Raw genomic sequence first — 17,819 nt, forward strand, 5'->3', positions numbered from 1 at the left:
AGGAATGCCACATGCCAGAGGATTTAGACCCAACACAGCTGTCAACATAAGGATTTCAACAACATTTTACAAACCAGCTCCTCCTGCTTTCAAAGAGCTGCAAAAAATTAAAAAGGAAAGATGCTCCTGTGAAACTGTTTCCTCTCATGTGCTCCGGGTTATTTTTTTCATTCTCTGAAAAAATTGCTGTTCTTACATTCAGTAAGCACAATGGCATCTGGCATTTAGCGTGGAAGGAGTGGCAACAACACATTGTGGGCCATGAGGCTTGTTTCTGCACACCCGGGGAGGGGTGGATAAGCCAAAGGTCAGAAGAACCCCAAAGAGAGGAGAAATGGGAGGATCCGGCGTGTGCATAGAATGCCCTTGAGTTTTTAATGAGATTTTATCCTGGAAATCTCACAACTGGATTTTATCTTGACCAGATCTGCAAACTGTAGAAGACAGCTGCTGAAGAATAAATCTCAACATCAGGAGACCACAGCCGTGGGCCAACCCAGTTGAGGTCCCAGGTAGCCAGGAGGCTTCAAAAGCTGAAGGACGCCTTCCTAATGACTGCTCAGTTGCACCTCACCAACAATCAGTCCTACAAACGTGCTGCTCAAGTGGCTTCACTGTAAGTTCAGGTGTTCTTTAAACACTGAGGACATCAAGTGGTCTATAAATACAGAGGGCTACTCGGTGCACAGTCTAATTAACGGTATTCGCTAAGGCTCCATTCAGCATGTAAATACGGAGCAGATGGACATACTCATAACTTCATGCAAAGAAGGGTAATTATTTATGCGGCTATAACACTTAAGAGCTCTGTCCTTGAACCAACTCCCTTGTGTTACGCACTTCATATATACAGAAAAAAAAAAATAAAAGAGACGGTCCTTGTCCTAATGAGATTACACCTCAAATCGAACGTAAAATTGAAGACAAAGGTTGGGAGCTGTTCAGGACAGGACAATGAAAGGTTGTTAATCACTGTGAGGGGCAGAAACCCCAAGCTCTGAGCGACAGAGGAGAATTTCAGGTGCAGCGGGGCAGTGGTGCCACGATGTGTAAGGCATTGCCCTGCAGCTCCAGGGAAGGCAGGAAGGTGTTTGCTTGGACAGGCAACAAGAGATGATGGAGAAGAGGGTCTGACACTGCCCAGAGCAGGAGGTCAGCCACAGAAATATGTGACCACCAGGATCTCGATGAGGAGAGGAGGGCTGGGCTAGTGAAGAGGGTAGAGCCCCAGTACGAAAATGGTAGACGACATTTGCAGTGGTGGCTAAGTGACCAAGCAGCAAGGCGAAGATGAAAAAGAGTGGTGGTACCTTGTGAGGGAGACCTGCAGCGAGGTGGAGCTGCAACAGAGCGCGTTCTGAAGGATGCAACAGAGAAATCAAAGGAGAAATAAAGGAGGAAAGTCGGGGAGATAAGAAACCTGAAAAACCCCACCAATTAACTCTCTTCTATCCAACACACTCAAAATAACAAGGCTGGAGTCTCACTGGCTTGGAGGGGACCACGAGGTGAGAGTGTCAGAAGCTGGAACACGATCTCAGAACTGGATGGAAATGGTCAGAAGCAGCCAGGGAGCGGGACCTTTCCTTGAGCAGAGGGACCAGCCTGGTCCCACTGCTGCGCCTCCAGCCGCCCTGCGCTCTTCCCCACCCCTCCGCCCCCCTGTATTTAAGCTCCCTGCCAGCCTGCCCACCTTGGGGCTACATCCTGCAGCACAGCAGGGACCTAGACCTTCTCTTTGCTCTCTGTGTGTGCCTGCATACGCATGGCCAGGTACACAGAGAGCACAAGAGGCTCACAAGTGGGATGCCAGCTTCTCTCAAAGAGCTTCACAAACTTACGTACACCTTCCTGGAATGAGAAAAGAAACCACTTTCCCCTCCTCCACCATGTAGGGCTGATCCCAGCGCTGCCTAAAAAGCACCAGAGGCTCTTAAAGCTTTCCATCAGGCTAAGATGTGCAGTAAAATACATAATAAAAAAAAATAATAAAAAAAAATACATACATAAAACCTCCTGCCATTCTGTTCACAGGCTGCATTTGAAGTCTACCCTTTGCTGTAAGCAGAATAAAATCTTTCCTGCCTTTTTCTCAGTCACATGCAAATTGTTGGCAACTGGATGTCCTCTAGTTTCAGAGGAAGCCTATCCTGCACCCTGACACTGGTGGGAATGGTTGGCATGATGGTGCCCTGGAAGTGACATGGGCGATGTTGAGGTGAGCTTTGAGGACCACAGCAGCCTCCCAGCCTATGTGCCCCCACAGCACGTGGGACAATGAGGTCTGGATTTACTGCTTTAGCTCTGCTTGGGGAGCTCATCTGCTCTTTGAGGGTGTCTTGGGCTACTCTCAAAAGGCAGCAAGCAGTAAAGGGTTAAGAAAAGGGATAAGAGTGCTTGAGCACAGGTGAGCAAGCTGCAGGATCCCTCCCAGCAGAGCCAGGCTACGATTGCAGTATGTGCTTTTGGGAGGAGATGGGTCACGGCCCCTGTGTTACATAAGAGGGTGGACATAAGCTGAGGGACACGGTTTAGGGACCTTGGCAGTGCGGGGTGAACAGCTGGACTTGATCTTAAAAGTCTCTTCCAACCAGATGGGTTTGTTTCTCTGACAGGACACTGCCTCATACCCTCCTCTGCCTTGTAACTCCCTTTTGGCTCCTTCTGTGGCTTCCCACTTCTCCGGCTGCTGGGCTGCGAGTCGTAGGCACGACAGGGTTGTCGCTCGTTACTTGCCCTCGTTAAATGCTGCAGCCATGACTCTCTTCATCGTTCTTCCACTGCTATTGCTCAAAGAATCTTAGTATCTTCTCCACCCGTAAGAAAGTGCTGGAGGTGCTCACAGAGATTGAGAACACGAGTATTTTATTCATTGCCTGTTGACATTCCCTAATGACATTTCTGTAATTATTTTAACTGGTTTTCCAAAAAAAGAATAACGATGAGCCCCTAATGCTTGTCGGTGTTTGCTTTAAGCCAGTCACTCACAGATGGCTCACTACTTTAAATGAATGGAGACATTTCTTAGCTTTTTTGGGGGGTTATAGCCACTTTCACTGCATCTCTACCCCTGGAAAATACCTTTTCTTTTTCCCAAATCCGCCATGTTCCTAAGAAATGCCCAGTAAGTAGGAAGCCCTGGCAGCCAGCCAGACCTCCCACTCTCATTACCAACAGCCGTACCGATACCTTTTTTCTATGCACAGTCACACACAGCTGCCAAGGAAAGATGGGGACAGCTAACTTGCAGGAACTTGTTCAAAAGCCTTTCCCCAAACATGCAATGAGGCAAACCCAACCAAACCAGCAGATAGGTGAAGAATGAGCAGATATAATTTGATATTTCTGTCCTGCGAGAGCCAGAGCATGAAGAAGGCCAGGTGAATGCTTTTCTCTCTCCGCCAGCGTAGATGCAGAGATGTCCTACCACAGACAGGGTGTCTCTGGACCCTCACCCACACATTCAGCCAGGAAACCCTCTCCCCAAGCAGTGAGAGCCTCAGCTGCTTTGACCTTTGCTCACTGGCACGTGTATGCCCCTGGGCAGGTGAACAGACCGTGATGTGTCAGCGTGCAGATTGTGCAGGGGGTTTTCTTACTATTTCATCACATGCTGCTGCTCTGGGGTACGGGGTTTATGCAAGAGTGGTACACGCTGTGCTCTCTCCTGCAGATCTTCCTTTCTGTTTCTTACTACGTTGTTTTTCTGAGTTTGAAAGGGAATTTATTGCAATTTGGGTTAAGGAGAAATTGTGAGACAAAGCAAAGCCTCCAGAAATATTGCTATTTTTAACTTCCAGATTTAAAATAAGGAAATTGGTTCGCTTTGGCAAGAGTCGTTACAGGGAACACGCTAGGAATAACTGCAGGAGGGGCCCAGTCAACCACACAATAATTTGAACCAACCCTGTATTGTGAGTTATGTAGGTTTAGAAATGTATTTACTGGAGAAACCCAACTATGACATGGCTGCTTCTAGCTGGGGCACAGTCTGCTTGTCCCTTCCGCTGGTAAATCAGCAGGAGGAGGAAGGCAGGAGCAGGAAGGGGCCGAGGGAGTTGTGATGGAGATTGAGAGAGATGTCGGGGCATTGAGCACCTTTGCGGATACAGGAGAGCAGAGGCAAGCTGGAAGGAGAGCATTGCACGCAAAGATTGATGCCAACCACGCTGCCCTACCCAGGAGAACGTGAAAGGATGAGGCATGTGTGGCCCATGAAGGGCAGACGAGGCTGGACATGCACGGGATGCAGCCCGAGGGTGGAAGCACACATAAGGGAGCAAAGGAGCCCCGTGTTCCGAGGGAACCTGCACACCGATCCCTCTTGGTCCCTGCGCCTGGGCTCTGCTAACAGAGAGGACCTCCATGACTCAGAGCATCTCGCCGCAGGTGTTAACGTGGGGACTTGCACCTGGGGAAAGGGGATTAGGACTTGCACGTAATTTGAGGGGAAATCAGTAGCACAGCGCTGAATAGGAAGGGAAATGAGCACGCTCCTGCTGGTTGCTGTTCTGCGGGAGCCGTCTCTCCAGCGCATTGTTTATTTCCCTGGCTTGGTAATTCGGCAATTGCCCAAAGGCTAATTAGGCACCTCAATTTTCACTTTTGTGAGTAGCATCACAGTGAGGATTCAGGAAGAAGCAATACCAGTAATTTCTTCACAAACAGCAAAAACATTTGCTCTGCTTTAAGTGCCTGAAGACAATTGGAAGCAAACTCTGGCTGAGCTGACTCATACAAGTGTAACTCAGCAGAATAAAAGCTGCCTTTCCCTCCTCTGCTGTCCTTTGGAGAGCCTCTATGAATCTGAGAACTGGGGGACAAGGAACGATTTCAAATCCCATTTTTCAGGTTTTGAGGCAAAAGCAGCTGTTCAAAATTGAAGGAAAAATACGCAGAGTTTGCAGTCAGGCCATCGCTTGGGTTTCAGGCAGCCCCAAAGTGCAGGCGCTGTGCTCTGAGGCAGTGGCTCAGTTCACAAGGCTCCCTCTTACATACGGCTGCAAGGGCAAGGTAGGGGTGATGAGGGACAAGGAAGAAGCATGAAACCAGGAGGAGCAATAATAAACACTGCAAGAAGTGTGAAGGAAAAAAAGAAGGAAGCTTCTCTGGATGGAAAAGCACAGGCTGAGTGGGAAATTCCTGCTTTTGTAAAAAAAATCGAAAGAAAATCTTCCCTACTCTACAGGCTGTCTGCATTTTTCACGAGGTTTTTTCTGCTCTCCTTGTACTTTCATCTGTCTTTCTTTGGCATCTCCCTGTCCTTCTTCCCAGTGTCACCAAGTAAAGCAGATCCTATAGCAGGTAGAAGTCTGCCAGCATTCAATTCAGCGATGATCAAGTGGGTTCACAATTAGGCAAAAAAAATGAGGACTCACTGTTGATAAAACCTAAGCACGGTGTAAAACACCCTAATGCTGCTGATTTCTTACCAGGTCCTTGGAATTCTTCATAATCCGCTTTGCTTTCCTTATTGCAGTACTCAGCCCCACCTAGGAGAGCAAAAAAGGAATAAAGAAAAAAACAGATCAGCCTCACAATATCCTACTGATTTTTCTCCCCATTTCCTACCTTTTTTTAATATATCAGTCTCAGCACAAAAAATGATGTACGAGCCCACAAACTCATCATCAGTTACGTTTTATTGGACTGACAATCAATCATCCATCCGCTGCCTATGAAACGCCGGTTGCAAGAGTTCATTTATTTTGCTCCAGGGCATCATTTATTTCCTAAGGAAACGTCCAGATCAGTTGAAGAGCTGAGATTCATACCCTGACTGCACTGCGTGAGCTGCAGAGGACAGACTTCTCCAGTGGCTCCTGATGAAGAACAACTCATCCATTAGGTGGCCAAAAGAGGGTTTCACGCACAATGTCGGTCTGTCTTGCTGTGGAAGGGTACAGAGGAGACATTTGGTCTTGCAAGGATAAGGGTTGTAGTCAGCTGAGGTTCACTCCAGCAGAGGAACAGCTGGTGATGGCTGGTGCACAGAAGGTACAAAGCGGGGAACAGAGATTGGAAGGCAAACCTCCTGCTTAAGATCTAGGAAGCTTTTTATTCTGGAACTACCTGACCTGGAGGGCAAGTTCTCACTGACAGTGGCAAGACTGCTTTTCTGTAGAGTCCCTGCAAACCTGTGCTGAAGAAGCATTTTGGGATTCCTCCACAATGAGGAGACTTATTCCTAAACAGAAAGGAAGAGTGGGAGAACCATTGCAAGAAAAGACCTTGGAGAGGCATCCTTATCAAAGGAGAACAGGTTGGCCATCACGAGGCCATGGGTTATGAAGAAGTCAGCTTCTGGTGATACCCCAATAATTCCTCAAATCCCTTCACACACATGCTCCTCAAAGGAGGAGAAGACACTATGTGCAAGGGGCACCCTCTGTGAGTGTGAGGGACAGCCAGGGACCAGCACTGCTGGCAGCAGCAAGACGGATGTGCTGTGCATGGTGCAGTGGGGCTGCGGTTGAATACACACCGATGGCCACTTACCTCGGCCAGGAATTGCCAAAAGCTGCCAAGGTCCCGCTCTCCAGCCTTCCTCAAGGCTATGCTGTTGCAAAACCCTCAACCAACAAATTTTTGCAGCCCATCTGGTCCACAGCCCTGCGTCCTGTCTGGCTAAATGCTGAGACATGGGGAGCAAGCAGGGATCATTTCTGGATCTTGCTCTTAAGTGTTTACCCCTGGCCTTAAGAAATTTGTCCCTTAGCACAGCAGAGGAGATGTCTAGTCTTCCTGCCACTTCCTTCCACTAGTCTTCCTGCCACAAGAACACTTCCCAGTCAATGGAGGGGAGGAGATGACTCCGATATGCCCATGCTGTGCATGCCCTGCTCATAAGACAGCCAGCTGCCGAGCACCCCGGAGGTGAGCTCAGCTCACAGACTTGGGTGCAAACTTCAGGCAAAAGCATTTGGTTTTGGCAGGGTGCCACCAGCATACCTCCCCCACGCCACTGCTCTATTCTCACTTGCAGACAATATTCTTTCACCTCACTGAGGATAATCCCCATATGTTGCCCTGCATTTATTAAGCCACCTTTGCAAACAGTCAAACCCGTCAGGCAGTATCTGTGTGATGGCCTCTGTCCCTCCCCTCAGCGTTCAGCATGAAGGAGGATGAAACCGTTCACCCTGCACTCCAGGGTCCCTAATCCATGTCCCTCAGCACCACATCCACACGGCTTTTAGACACGTCCAGGGATGGGGACCCCATTACCTCCCTGGGCAGCCTGTCCCAGTGCTCTACCACCCTTCCTGTAAAAAAATTTTTCCTAATTTCCAGTCTGAACCACTGCCCATCTGTCCTATTTCAGAAGGAATAACTTCTTTTGTTCTGCAGGCTGTGAGAATCGATTGAAAAAAAATATATATATAAAAGAGGAGATAAAAATCAATTACTTTTGAAAATGTTTCAAATAGGAAGAAAAATCCAGTGTTTCACAAACATGTCAGCACTTTGTTCCTGATCAAAATAGCTAGTGAGGACAAACGGTTCTGTCTGACAATGACCTGCCATCAGACCTACAGCTCAGCCTACGGACAACACGCCAGCTTGACACCAACCAAGTCTGAGGGCTCCGAGATAAAGTTCAGCCCAAGTTTATATTTATCTAGCTAGAGCTACAGGAACTCAACATGGGGGGGAAAAAGAATGTGTTGCCAAGAGGTAGTATTAAATCATTTGGAAAAAAAGGAAATATCCCCCAAGTCCTGGCACCTCACTGAACGTGCTGGCTTGGAACAGTAAATAGCATATATTTACATTTAAAGTAACCAACATTTTTTTGCTGGGAATAGAATTTAGAATGTGATTATAATTGATTTAGGCAGTGATCAAAGCAAATTAATTACCTGTGATATTCAAGGGCCAAAAAATGATGGCGAACAATATACGGGGATAAGGAAGAGTCAGCATGAGCAGCACCGAACACAGACGTCTAAGTTATTGTTTTAAATATATGTGTCAGTTAATATATGTGCTTGATATATGTTCAATTCATTGTTTCTACAGTCTTAGAAAAACCTGGGTATGTCATGAAGAGATGAGAGGTGCTAGGAAGGAGTCAAATTTTCCTATTTTCTTGTCCCCAGTAACAAGCATGCATCTTGCATTTGCCGTAGTGATGTCGTACATCACCGGCTGCTGCCATTTCTGCAATAAAATAGCTTGAGAGGCACGTGAGGAAAATGGCTTAAAATTGAGTATTTTGGTTTTGCTGTGGTGGTGCCGAACCCCCCGGGCTGCTGCCATTTCTGCAATAAAATAGCTTGAGAGGCACGTGAGGAAAATGGCTTAAAATTGAGTATGATAGGTGAAAAATTTCCAGAGAGGTAGGATTTATCAAGCCCCTTTGCTGGGCAGGGGAGGAGAGAGACCTCTCAGCAGCAGAGCCTGAGAAAAGCAGGTTTCAGGCAGCCACAGCGATATCACACAGGGACAGCAGAAGATGAGGGAGGGAAGGCTGAGGTGCCCCCGTGTGTAGAAAACACTCTCTGAAACATAAAAGACGAGATTTTCTCCTGCTGCAGACATTACTTCAGCCAGGACTCCAGGGTGGGCTGTGGAGGGAGTCTGGCAGCTGAAACACCCAACCGGGAGAAAACGCTCTTGGTTTCCTGGGTCACCTGTAATCCCTGGTTGACACCAGCAGGTCACGCCTGCCACCGAAGGCCACACAGCCCATACAACCTCCTGCTGCAAATCAGCAGCCTCCTCGCTTTCCCATGGCATGAAAACCCCACCGAGAAAGGGGCTCCCCAGGCTCCACCAGCTGGTGGCTGACCTTGTGGACACTGCCTGGAGGGTGTGTGGAGGACGTGGGGAGCAGCCAGCCCTGTCGACCCAAACTGGCGCAGTCCTGCTGCCAGGAGTACAGGAGATACCCACCACAGATGGGCTGAGGGCAGTGGGGTCGCTGACATTTCATTCACCATCTTCTTTCAGTGCTCTCCACGGAGACAGCCATGTATTCCCTGGATATTTCCTTTTTTTCCAAACGCTTTAATACTACCTCCTGGCAACACATACTTTTTTTCCCCCATGTTGAGTTCCTGTAGCTCTAGACAGAAAAATATAAACTTGGGCTGAACTTTATCTTGGAGTCCTCAGACCTGGTTGGTGTTAAATGGTTTTTTTTGCAAACAGATCTTTTTCTCAACATAAGCAAACACACCAAGCAACTCAGGTTCTCTGTCATTTATCACCCTCGCTAGCCAGCTCCTTCCCAGGACAGCACGTATTTACAGCCACTTCGAGCTCCCCTTCTCACTCATTTTGTCTTTTTACCAGGAGTACATGTACCAAGGTACCTCAACACTGCAAAGCTTGTTAAACAGCACTGGCAAAACTGGGGTTTGTTCTACAGCTCCCACCTTTCACCCTGCAGATTGCAAAGCACAGCCAAAACACAGGGTTTGCACTCTGGGCGCGCTTCTTGCTTCACTGCAAGCCCAGATCTCAACCACAGGAAGCCTGACTTGGTCCTTTCTCCTCTCAGGACACTCACTCTGCCTTCTGCTCATCTTACACCACTTCTCTTGGAACCGGACTTGGGCTCTGGGTGTTCTGGATGAATCGTTTTGATTTACTTTTCCTCTCTGCAAACCGCAGTCAGCACCCACGACCAACGCTCTCTTCTCCTCACACTTTCCCCTGCCAGCCTCCACCCCAAACGCTGCCGTGCCCGTGGGTCGCCCAAGACTTGTTTTCAGGGGTCCTGCTTGGGGCAGCTTCTGCACCGGTACAACTCAGCTGCACACAGCGCCCTGCAGACCCTATGCCATCCCGGAGTTCTGGGGTTTGTTTGGTGAAACATTTGGGTTTGGTGGTTTGGGGGTCGAGTTTTGGTTGGCAGCGGGGTTTTTTGTGGTTTATTTTCTGGCAGTCAAGAGGAGCAGGGGAAATAGTGAGAAACAAGTGATGTTTCTTCAGGGCTCCGTTCTGTCTGCAGCAGAAATTACTCACATTTCAGTAGATTTTACCTATTTCCTAGAAGAAAGGTTAAAAGAAGGAAGGGCATCTTGCTCCCCAGGACCTACCCTGCCTCCTAGATGCTTCTTTTACAACCTTTGGTCTCAAAAGAAGGAAACAAGGTCTACCTTAGACTGGCAGCCTGCTCTTATTGGGAATGCAGAAGAATTCCCTCTCCAGAATCTGGTTCTGCCTCACCTCTTGGGAAGCAGTTCAGATTTTCACCAAAAGAGAAAGAGATGAACGAGCGAAAATAGCAGGAATATTATTATTTTATGAATCCCCAAAGGGTTTCATTTTTTCATCCAGAATCGTTTGTCTCCTACTTTGTCAAAGAGCAGCTGGCCATAGGAAATGTCCGTGAGGGATGTGGCTTTTGCTTCTTACAAACTCAATGAAAGACCTGAGAGAGGGGACATGAACCAGCATTAGTGCTTGCGGCAATGAGGATTATTTTGGTAAGATAAAATGACATCAGCATAAATGTGTATATTTTTGCTGGCATAAGATGACCCTCAGCAAAATCCTGCTGTTGGAGATGAAGCTAAAATCTGCACCCCGAAAGTCTAATAATCCAGAGAAGAAAAGTGATGGAGAGCAGAAGAGGAGCTCTGAAAAGCAGAAAGAAGAGTACGAGCTCCGTCCAACACAGCCCGTTTAAGAGATTGCCAGCAGCGGGACTCCAGTGCTGAACTCGAGCCATTACTCTGGCCCCAACAAAATCAATTAAAGTATTGCCGTTTAACTGCACAGGCCAGCTGGCTTCCAACTATCTAGAAGCAAGCTGAGAATAATCTCCCGCAAACCGGCTTGCTCCCAGGGCCAGAAGGGGAGCTTGGTAGGCAGTGCCTAAAACCCCTCATCCTTTTTGAGCCCTTTTTGCTCACTAGAGGAACATCCCTGTGCCATAGGACCTAGTGCAGAAAGTCCTCCACCACGTGAGCTCATAAATTTGACCTAAAAAAATATCCAGTGATCCCAAACCAGCTAGCTTGGATAGCTGGACCCACTGTCAGCGTTCTGGAGCGATGCTGTAGCCGATGTTCAGAGTACCTGCTGCTGGTGTGGCTTAAATCACCAGGCATCACCGCAGCAGCTTTAGACACTGTCCCGTTTTCAGCTCCCTCTGGTAAGCCTGCACTTCTGATGCACCATATGATTTTGCCTCCTGACTTGAAGGAGTCCCCAGTGTCGCTACTCTCATACTAAGGGTAAAGAAGAACCCCTTGTTGGGCAAGAAAGATGCAGCAGGAGAGCATCTACCTGCACTTCAGCCCTGGTCCAGGCTGTGCTCTACGGGTCACTGGTGGCAATCAGGGGTCCACAGGACCCCGTTACGAGTGACATCTGCTTGCATAGCCATGCTGGTGGTCCAGGAGCCAAGGAGTCCACTGTTCCCCTGCTCCTGAGACTGCCCACCTTGGCCAAGCCCCTGGGGAGCCCCCACGCCAGAGCGACCCTCAGCCAGGTTAGATGCTCTCCTCCTCCAGCTCCGCACTGAGAGCACCGAGCTCTGTGCAAACGGAGCAATATTCATTATTCATAATTAGAGCCAAGTCTCCTAGAATAACCGCAGAGCGCTAATGGCACAAAAATTAATTTGAGCTCGTTTGTCAGAGACCAGGGAAGTATGTAACACAAAGCTCGTTCATTCGCTCGCCTTGCAGTGTCTCTGTTCTGTCCGTAGTTTGCAAGGCCTCTGAAGCATGGGCTCTTCCTTCCGTGAGACACATGATCTCGCTAGAGCACCACCATGGAAACAGAACAAAATAAAACTATCGGCCAAAAAAGCAGCTACAGGTTGATAATCGCCACCTTGAAGGCAATTAAAACCTGAACATTATACTGTGCTATAAGGACAAGTAACTCTATATTCGTTTTACTCCCTTCACCGGTACAAATAGGATACTAATTCTGGGAAAATGGGCATCCAAAAGTCTAAATGAGTAAATGAAGTACCTGAGAATCAATAGAGTTGAACAAAACAGTCATTAGTATTAAAGTCTTGCTCAAACACTTGGCGGGGGACTGAGCCAACATTTGCAGGCTCATATATCCGAAGTGATCAATCAAATCACAAACCAAAGAAGCAAATGTGCAGTAAACTGCATTTTATGCATCTGCATCTTTGAGTGTATTCAGATTTTTTCACCCATAATCCATCTTTACTCAGTCTGACTTGTCACAGAGTTACTGTGGGCAATTTATCAGCCGCTTGAGCATGAACTCTAAGTACTGCTCTCTCCTCCCATCTCCCCCAGCCTCCTCACGCTGTCTCAGGGCACCGGGTGAGCTAAAAAGGAGGGCACGGTCAGGGTAGAAAAATCATTCTTTTGGTAGAGTTCCCTTATTTCTGGTGAGAAACGAATATAGCCTGACACAAACTGACTTAACTACCGCTTGGAACAGTGAGGGTTGGCTTGAGCCAGTCACACAGAATTTCTGAAGGAACCCACCCGTTTGATGAAGCTTGGGAACATCCTAGTTGAGTCAAGTTAGTGTGGGCCCTCTCTGCTGCCTGCACTCGTCTTCTTTCACCCCTGCCTGGTTGCACACACAGGTATCTCCAGGTTGGCACAGCATGGAGCATACTAGTCAAATGGGACACGCATCTGCTATGAAACTCATGATACTGTCACTCTTGGAAGGTGTTTCTCCAGGTCTTGATATTGGCAGAACTAAATCCATCTTGGAGATGAACCTCAGCTCACCAAAGGCCACAAAAAGGCTCTGATGGATTTCAAGGAGAGCTGGATGAGGCCCTATGTAAAACATCTTACGCAAACCTTTAGAAATCAAGCATGTCTTGATCCATCCAGATGCGGGGGGAAATTTTCCAAAACTAGATGCCTAAAACAATCACTTGCTTTTTGACACTGCCAGCCACCATCACTCACAGGTTTTAGCGTGACTAGGGCTGCGTGATGGCTGAGGAAAAAAAAAAAAAAGACAAACACACCAAAAAAGTCCCTAAACAAACCGTATCTGTTTAGCCATCTCTGCAGATATGTGTGAGCCCAAGCAGCAAAGGTCTGGGATGTGCAATCGAGTTACTGCAGTGCAGCAAGTACCTGAGCACCACAAAAGCTGCCGCAGCAGATCAGGCAACGCAGCGGTAACTCAGAATGTGAGGGTATAGATGAATCTCGGCTGAGTGTCTGGTTTGGGGTTATCGTCCTGCTGAGCAATAAAGTCTGGAGAAATTGAGACTTTATTTTCCCTCCTCCTCTTCACTGACCCAGACTGGTACAAGGGAATTTGGCCCTGCAGTTCCCACTCTCCAACCACCACGTTGGCGATGGTCCAGCAGCTGAAGTGCGTTATGTATCTTTCTTTCAAATGAGCATCTTCCAAAAGTGACCACGCTCAAAATGCTGAGGCTTATTTCCCAGACAATGCACGTGCACTGGAAGCCTCCGGACCGTTCAGTCCCAGCTTAAAAGACCTTCCACAATCTGTAGCTTTGACAAACGTGGAAAATCGACTCACCTTTGGAGGAGGGTAGAGATGACAGAGTGGTTGTCCTGGATCCTGTGCACACAGCTTCAAGGAATGGCAGACCACATCGGCATTCATTTCCTTGTCTATGCTGAAGGAAACGGTGCAAAAACGAAGACTATTACATTCTCCAGGATGCTTGAAAGAAGAAGCTATTTCCATGGGATGTTAAACCTCCCCAACGCCAAACAATAACCTCAGCTCGCGTCACTGTGGCCCATAATCACTGCTGGGCGCAGCGTTGGGTCCTCATGATTTTCTGCCAGGGCATCCCATTCAGCATTTCAAATAGGATGATCAAAAACCGCTGTGCTTTATCTGCAGCACCTGGATCAAATGCATTATGACTAGTCTGCTTTTTAATCAATCATAAGTCTGACAAAGATTTAAAGGTTAAAGTTAATGCCTATGCAATTTGGCACAGATGAATGTTCAATCATTAACTCCAGAAAATAACCCAAAATCCTTCAAAGATCCTTAACCTTTAATCACCAAGCACAAGCGATTGCTTCTTTCTTTTTGGGACTCACCTCTGGGCTAATCAGGAATGAAATGAAAATGTTTGATGATAGTGCTTCTTAGTCCTGTAAGCACTTTGCAGTCCCCTGGCTAGCTTTAAAAATAAAAATAAAAACCCCAGGGAGGCAGAAGGTCTAGCAAAAGCTCTGTTAATTAAACTAAGAACTTGCAAAGAGGAATCAAATGACCTAGATTTTATTTTTTTAATCACATTACTTAGTAGGCTTCCCCAAGAGCGTGTATCAAGGTCAGGGCTGAGAGCATGTAGGGGCTGACAATTAGAAAGCTTGATTAAAGGTAGCAGGGAAAGCGAGAGCCAAGTATTACAGCAGCGTGACTCTGTCGAACCTGTCTTGCACACCGGGTTATTCAAATTCCTCCCTCAGCCAAACGAGCTGCATTTCAAGAGGTAATTACATCATGTGGGCCTGATCTGAGATTCAAATGGGGTACGAAGATGGTTAGCAGTGGCAGCCCGTGTTCAGTCACTCAGGAACGGCTGTGCCAAATGCCAAACCAGGATCACTCCCCAGCATCTCTGCTTTAATACTAATGCGATGTTAAGAGTGAAACCCCTGCACTCCGATCCGACAGCACATCCGCGCGCGTCAGGAACAAACTAAGCAAAGGGGACACAGCGATACTTACAGTTCAGCTATGTGTGGTCCGTAGAGTTCAGCCAGGACGTAACAGAAACCTTGCAGTTTTTCTAGAAAACAGAATTGTTCAGTGATTGAGCGTGGTGAAACTGGTTTTATAGCATCAGAACACAGCAGGATCTGGTTCGTTAGGCTGAAAGCGGATTTATCTTAGGGAAGGTGTGTGAATCTCTGACCTCGGCAGAGCAGCAGGGAATGGGAAAACCTACATTTCTAACCACGTGATAAAGACCAAAAAGGCTAACTAGCGTTTACTCAACGTTCTGAGTACGGCATCATGGAACAGTCGGAAGAAACCACACATGCTGCAGCGTGTAAACAGCTTAAACAAAGAGCTCGGCAGGTTTGAAAGAAGAAAGAGAACAAATACACAAATCAAATCGCTGGAAGAGATGCAGGGCTTGATGCTACTGCTGCCTCAGAGCATCTGGGGGGATTGTGTGACTTAAGAGGATATGGTTTGCGTAGAGCAAGAGATGCGCTGGACTAATTGTGTTCAAACAAACAAATATTTGTCACTTTTTTTTGGCTTCCCTTCACAGCCTGCAGCCGTGTGCCTTCTGGGCTGCTGGCTCAGGTGGCTTGCTTTCCTGTGGGTGACGCCTGCTCTCCAGGACTTCCAGAAGACAGCTCACCAGAGACTTCTTCAAGGTACTGTTGTAAAAAGAAAATGGTCCCTGCACCCAAGCAAAGGCTCTTGCAGGAGAGATTGGGGGTTTGGGTACAGGTAGGGCATGATGGTAGCACTGGCCTGATAGTTCCCATGAAGGAAAATCGAGTGTTTCTTGGCTTGGACAGATGAAAGCTGGTTAACCACGAACATATCCTGCAAAGGAGGTGTCAGGCCCTGTTTGGGCAGGGCTGGTGTTGTGCAAAGTCATGAAGAGGCAGGTTCGTACAAGTGCAGCGCTAAAATTCCTGAGAGATGTTGTTTTCTCTTGCACTTCCATTATCCAGACAGATAACTATCTGTACTTGGGGAAGAAAACAGAGTGTCCTCATCTTTCCCAAAGAAAAACCTTAGAAACCCCCAGAGCAGCCGCTTCCCTCCACCTCGGGGCCGAATATTCAATTTTCAGCAGCATCAGGCTGGACGTGCCCAGGGCTGGGGGTTGGCTGCACACCAGGGGAGTAGTTTTGCTCCAGAGATGGCACAAAACCTCACAGCCCTGACTCCCGCTATGGGTGTGCTCTCGCTCCCACAGATGCTCTGCTGCCAGCACAGCAGAACACCGGCTGGCAACCCAGTAAAGCAGGACTGGGACCAGACAGGCGTAGCAGGGAATGAAAAGCTAATTTGCCCAACTCCCTCCTATTCACACGGTGTTGCAGGCAGCTTCTGTGACTACGATAGCTGATTTTTCTTATCCCATGGCAGGTGTTTTATTTCAATCAAGCTATTAGCTTCATTCTTTGCCTCCTTTGCCACGTAACTCCTCTCTCTTGGCTCTTTAGAAGCAAACTGCAAGTTAAAAATTGATCTCCTGGCTAGAATTAGATTTTATTCTTGTTCGCCTAAAAGGAAAGACATTGCAGACACAGATAACCCCACGTTCGGTGCCATCCCTGATTAAAACACCCTCTGATGAGACTTGCCTATGGGGCATCTGGCTCCCTATAGCAGCCTGCAGGAGAAGGTGACTGGTTTCCCCAACACCTCCCCAGTTAATCGCAGGTGCTGGTCTCCACAGGAGTTTCCCAAACCAGCCGTATTCCACAACGCTTCGGGCCCTGGAGGAGCCAGCTGGCTGCTGGAACCCATACTGGTGGCTGTGAGGAGGGGAGGGCTCGGCTGGCTGTCAGCTCTGGGGAGCTGATGTTGGGGGTCTGCTGGTCACACCGGTTTCTAGGCGCTGATTTCCTTAGGCATATAGGAAGCTTGACGTGTAATTACTCCATGGTGTAACAAATGATAGATGGTAAAAAGAACAGCAATAACATAAAATTATCACTGAGCCCATAGAATCCTCCTGGAAGATACAGATGCCGTTCAGGCTTTGGCTTCTGGCAAAACAGACCCAAGGCATGGGCAGCGTTTGCAGGACTTGCCCTCCCACCAGCCTGCACTCCTGTGTTCACAAACCTCCGGCTCTGCTCGCAGACACGAGGAGAGGATAGGGCAGAGAGAAAGCTCTGTTGGGAAGAAGCTGCATAGGTCAGAAAGGATGAGGAGAGAGAAAGAGAGAAAATGATGAATAACTTTGAGTTTCAGAGGCAAGAGAAGTGCTTAAACCAAACTAAATGCTCAAAAATTCAGAGACAACTCAGCGTGTGTTTGCTTTTGCCCTGCTTCAGGTAGAAGAGATCCCCTAAATTGCCCTGTTCTTACATGATAAAAATATGGAAGGTTTTCCTCTATATGCTTCATAGTCCTAGAAACACAAACTCAGGCTGAATCCCGGAGGATAAATATTTGGAGGAAAGATGGTCTTAATCACGCTGCCATTTCCACTTGAGCTCTAGGTGTTTACACAGCAGTGGTCGCCACAGCAGCAGAGCACGACTCGGAGGCAATGCTGGGGGCTGATGACCTCCAAGCACATTTTGGGCATCAGACACCTCTGTTTCATCAGGCAGACAGACAGCATCCAGATAAACATAAATCCTTGCTAACAACATCTCCTACATCCTAAGTACTGCCCATTCATTCCCCTCGATCGGGCCCTTCTGTCTGCTCAAGACAAAGTCCTTCACTCTGGGTCTTACTGTTCTTATTTTCATAGGTTTATTGGCCACGTTGCTTAAATCACACAGCAAATATTTCTATGCAAATAAGGACGTGATTCTGTTTTCTACAAAGCCTGTGGGATTGAGCGGGATTAAGCAGAACTGAATTTTTGTCTCTCTTTTTCTCTAAACATTTTTTGTTCTTGAACATCCTGTAACTTCACTGAAGGCTTGTTCCAACCCCAGCTTGACTGTAATCAAAATTATAGGAGGCCCTTAAAAAACCCACACGAGTTCTTACTGCCGTTTTGGCCCTAGGAAAAGCCCACATGGCATTAATTTGTTGCTGTTCATCTTACAATCACTTGTAGGCACATGTGTAATACTGAAATTGTTCTTTCAGGTGGAATGGCCTGGCCCGCTTTCGTGGGTTTGCTCCTCGTGAGCATCCAAAGCTTTTCTATTGTTTCAGGCAGGAAGAGGAAGCTGTTGATT

General features: G+C 47.7%; 1 protein-coding gene across 1 annotated transcript in view; it reads right to left on the minus strand.

Moving 5' to 3' along the window:
• The window catches only part of AOAH (acyloxyacyl hydrolase (neutrophil)), a 72,073-nt gene that overhangs the window by 41,964 nt on the left and 12,290 nt on the right, over positions 1-17,819 (minus strand). Inside the window, exons 3-5 of the mRNA XM_010137547.1 lie at positions 14,647-14,707; positions 13,471-13,570; positions 5,433-5,492 (exon numbers count right to left, since the gene is read on the minus strand). Coding sequence (XP_010135849.1) covers positions 5,433-5,492; positions 13,471-13,570; positions 14,647-14,707 — 221 coding nt within the window. The remainder of the gene's footprint in view (positions 1-5,432; positions 5,493-13,470; positions 13,571-14,646; positions 14,708-17,819) is intronic.

The sequence above is a fragment of the Buceros rhinoceros genome, unplaced genomic scaffold (assembly GCF_000710305.1).
Source record: "Buceros rhinoceros silvestris isolate BGI_N320 unplaced genomic scaffold, ASM71030v1 scaffold9946, whole genome shotgun sequence".
Lineage (NCBI taxonomy): Eukaryota > Metazoa > Chordata > Aves > Bucerotiformes > Bucerotidae > Buceros > Buceros rhinoceros.